Raw genomic sequence first — 897 nt, 5'->3', positions numbered from 1 at the left:
CTTTTGGTACTTTCAAATAAATTAAATTTTGATTCGACTTTACCAGATGAAAGAATAAAACAAATGTTTTTCCTCGATGATCTGCAAGAAGAATATGAATCTTCACTCAGATTGAGATGTGGGTGAAAACATTCTCCTAATAAATTCATTCAGATGGACAATTTCCCACTTCCCAAGTAGGGAAGGAAAAAAGGAAAAAAAAAAAAAAAAGCATTCTCTTTACAAAACCAAGGACATAATCACTTCCTCGGCAAAACTGTGTCGTGTTAATTAACTAATCTAAGTTAGTCTTGTCTTCATAAGCTAGCAGCCATTGAAGGAAGAAGTGACATGCACGAAGACATCTTCTGCACAAGGAATGGTGAGAGCACCCCTTGGATGATCAAATCTAAATTCTTCTTCAGCTTCACCTAACAGCTCTTGAAACGAAGGTTGGTTCAGGTATGATATTGGAATCACAAACCTCTTCAAGTCCTCTCCAACATAAACTGCTAGATATCCCTTTGGCACCTGACCGGATTTCGAAGCTGTCGATTTTGCAGCAAATGAAGCTGACCTTCTGATTCCAGGCAAGCGAAAACCCATTGTTTTTCGTGTGGAAGAAAATAAGAAGGAAGTAGTGTTTGAATATTGATGCTTAGCTTGGGGATATTGTGAAAGATTTGTGTCGCTTGCTTTCGAAAGCATTCAAGTATGAGTATATATAGACGGAAATATTTGATTTTCTTCTCTGATTTGTGGATATAAAGGGGCGGTGTGATAGGGCAGGGCCAATATGATTGAGAGACAAGGCTCACTGAGGTCACATGGAGTTGTCTCCTTTTCAGGTACAATGGGGTGCACGCTACAGTCCAATGCCTAGAGACATGGGTGAGAAGGATCATATGATTCTGTCTC

At 39.2% G+C, this 897-nt stretch overlaps 1 protein-coding gene across 1 annotated transcript; it reads right to left on the bottom strand.

Annotated features, from left to right (window-relative positions):
• Positions 1–267: 267 nt before the first annotated feature.
• On the bottom strand, positions 268–585 carry LOC114715161 (auxin-induced protein 15A-like). Its single transcript, XM_028899955.1, has one exon. It carries the CDS (start codon positions 583–585, stop codon positions 304–306), a length of 282 nt encoding a protein of 93 aa, XP_028755788.1. The 3' UTR covers positions 268–303.
• Positions 586–897: the final 312 nt, after the last annotated feature.

The sequence above is a fragment of the Neltuma alba genome, unplaced genomic scaffold (genome assembly GCF_004799145.2).
Source record: "Neltuma alba isolate B1F8T4 unplaced genomic scaffold, ASM479914v2 tig00011578_pilon, whole genome shotgun sequence".
NCBI lineage: Eukaryota > Viridiplantae > Streptophyta > Magnoliopsida > Fabales > Fabaceae > Neltuma > Neltuma alba.
The sequence above is the reverse complement of the archived record's forward strand: the minus strand, read 5'-3'. Positions and strand labels throughout refer to the sequence as shown.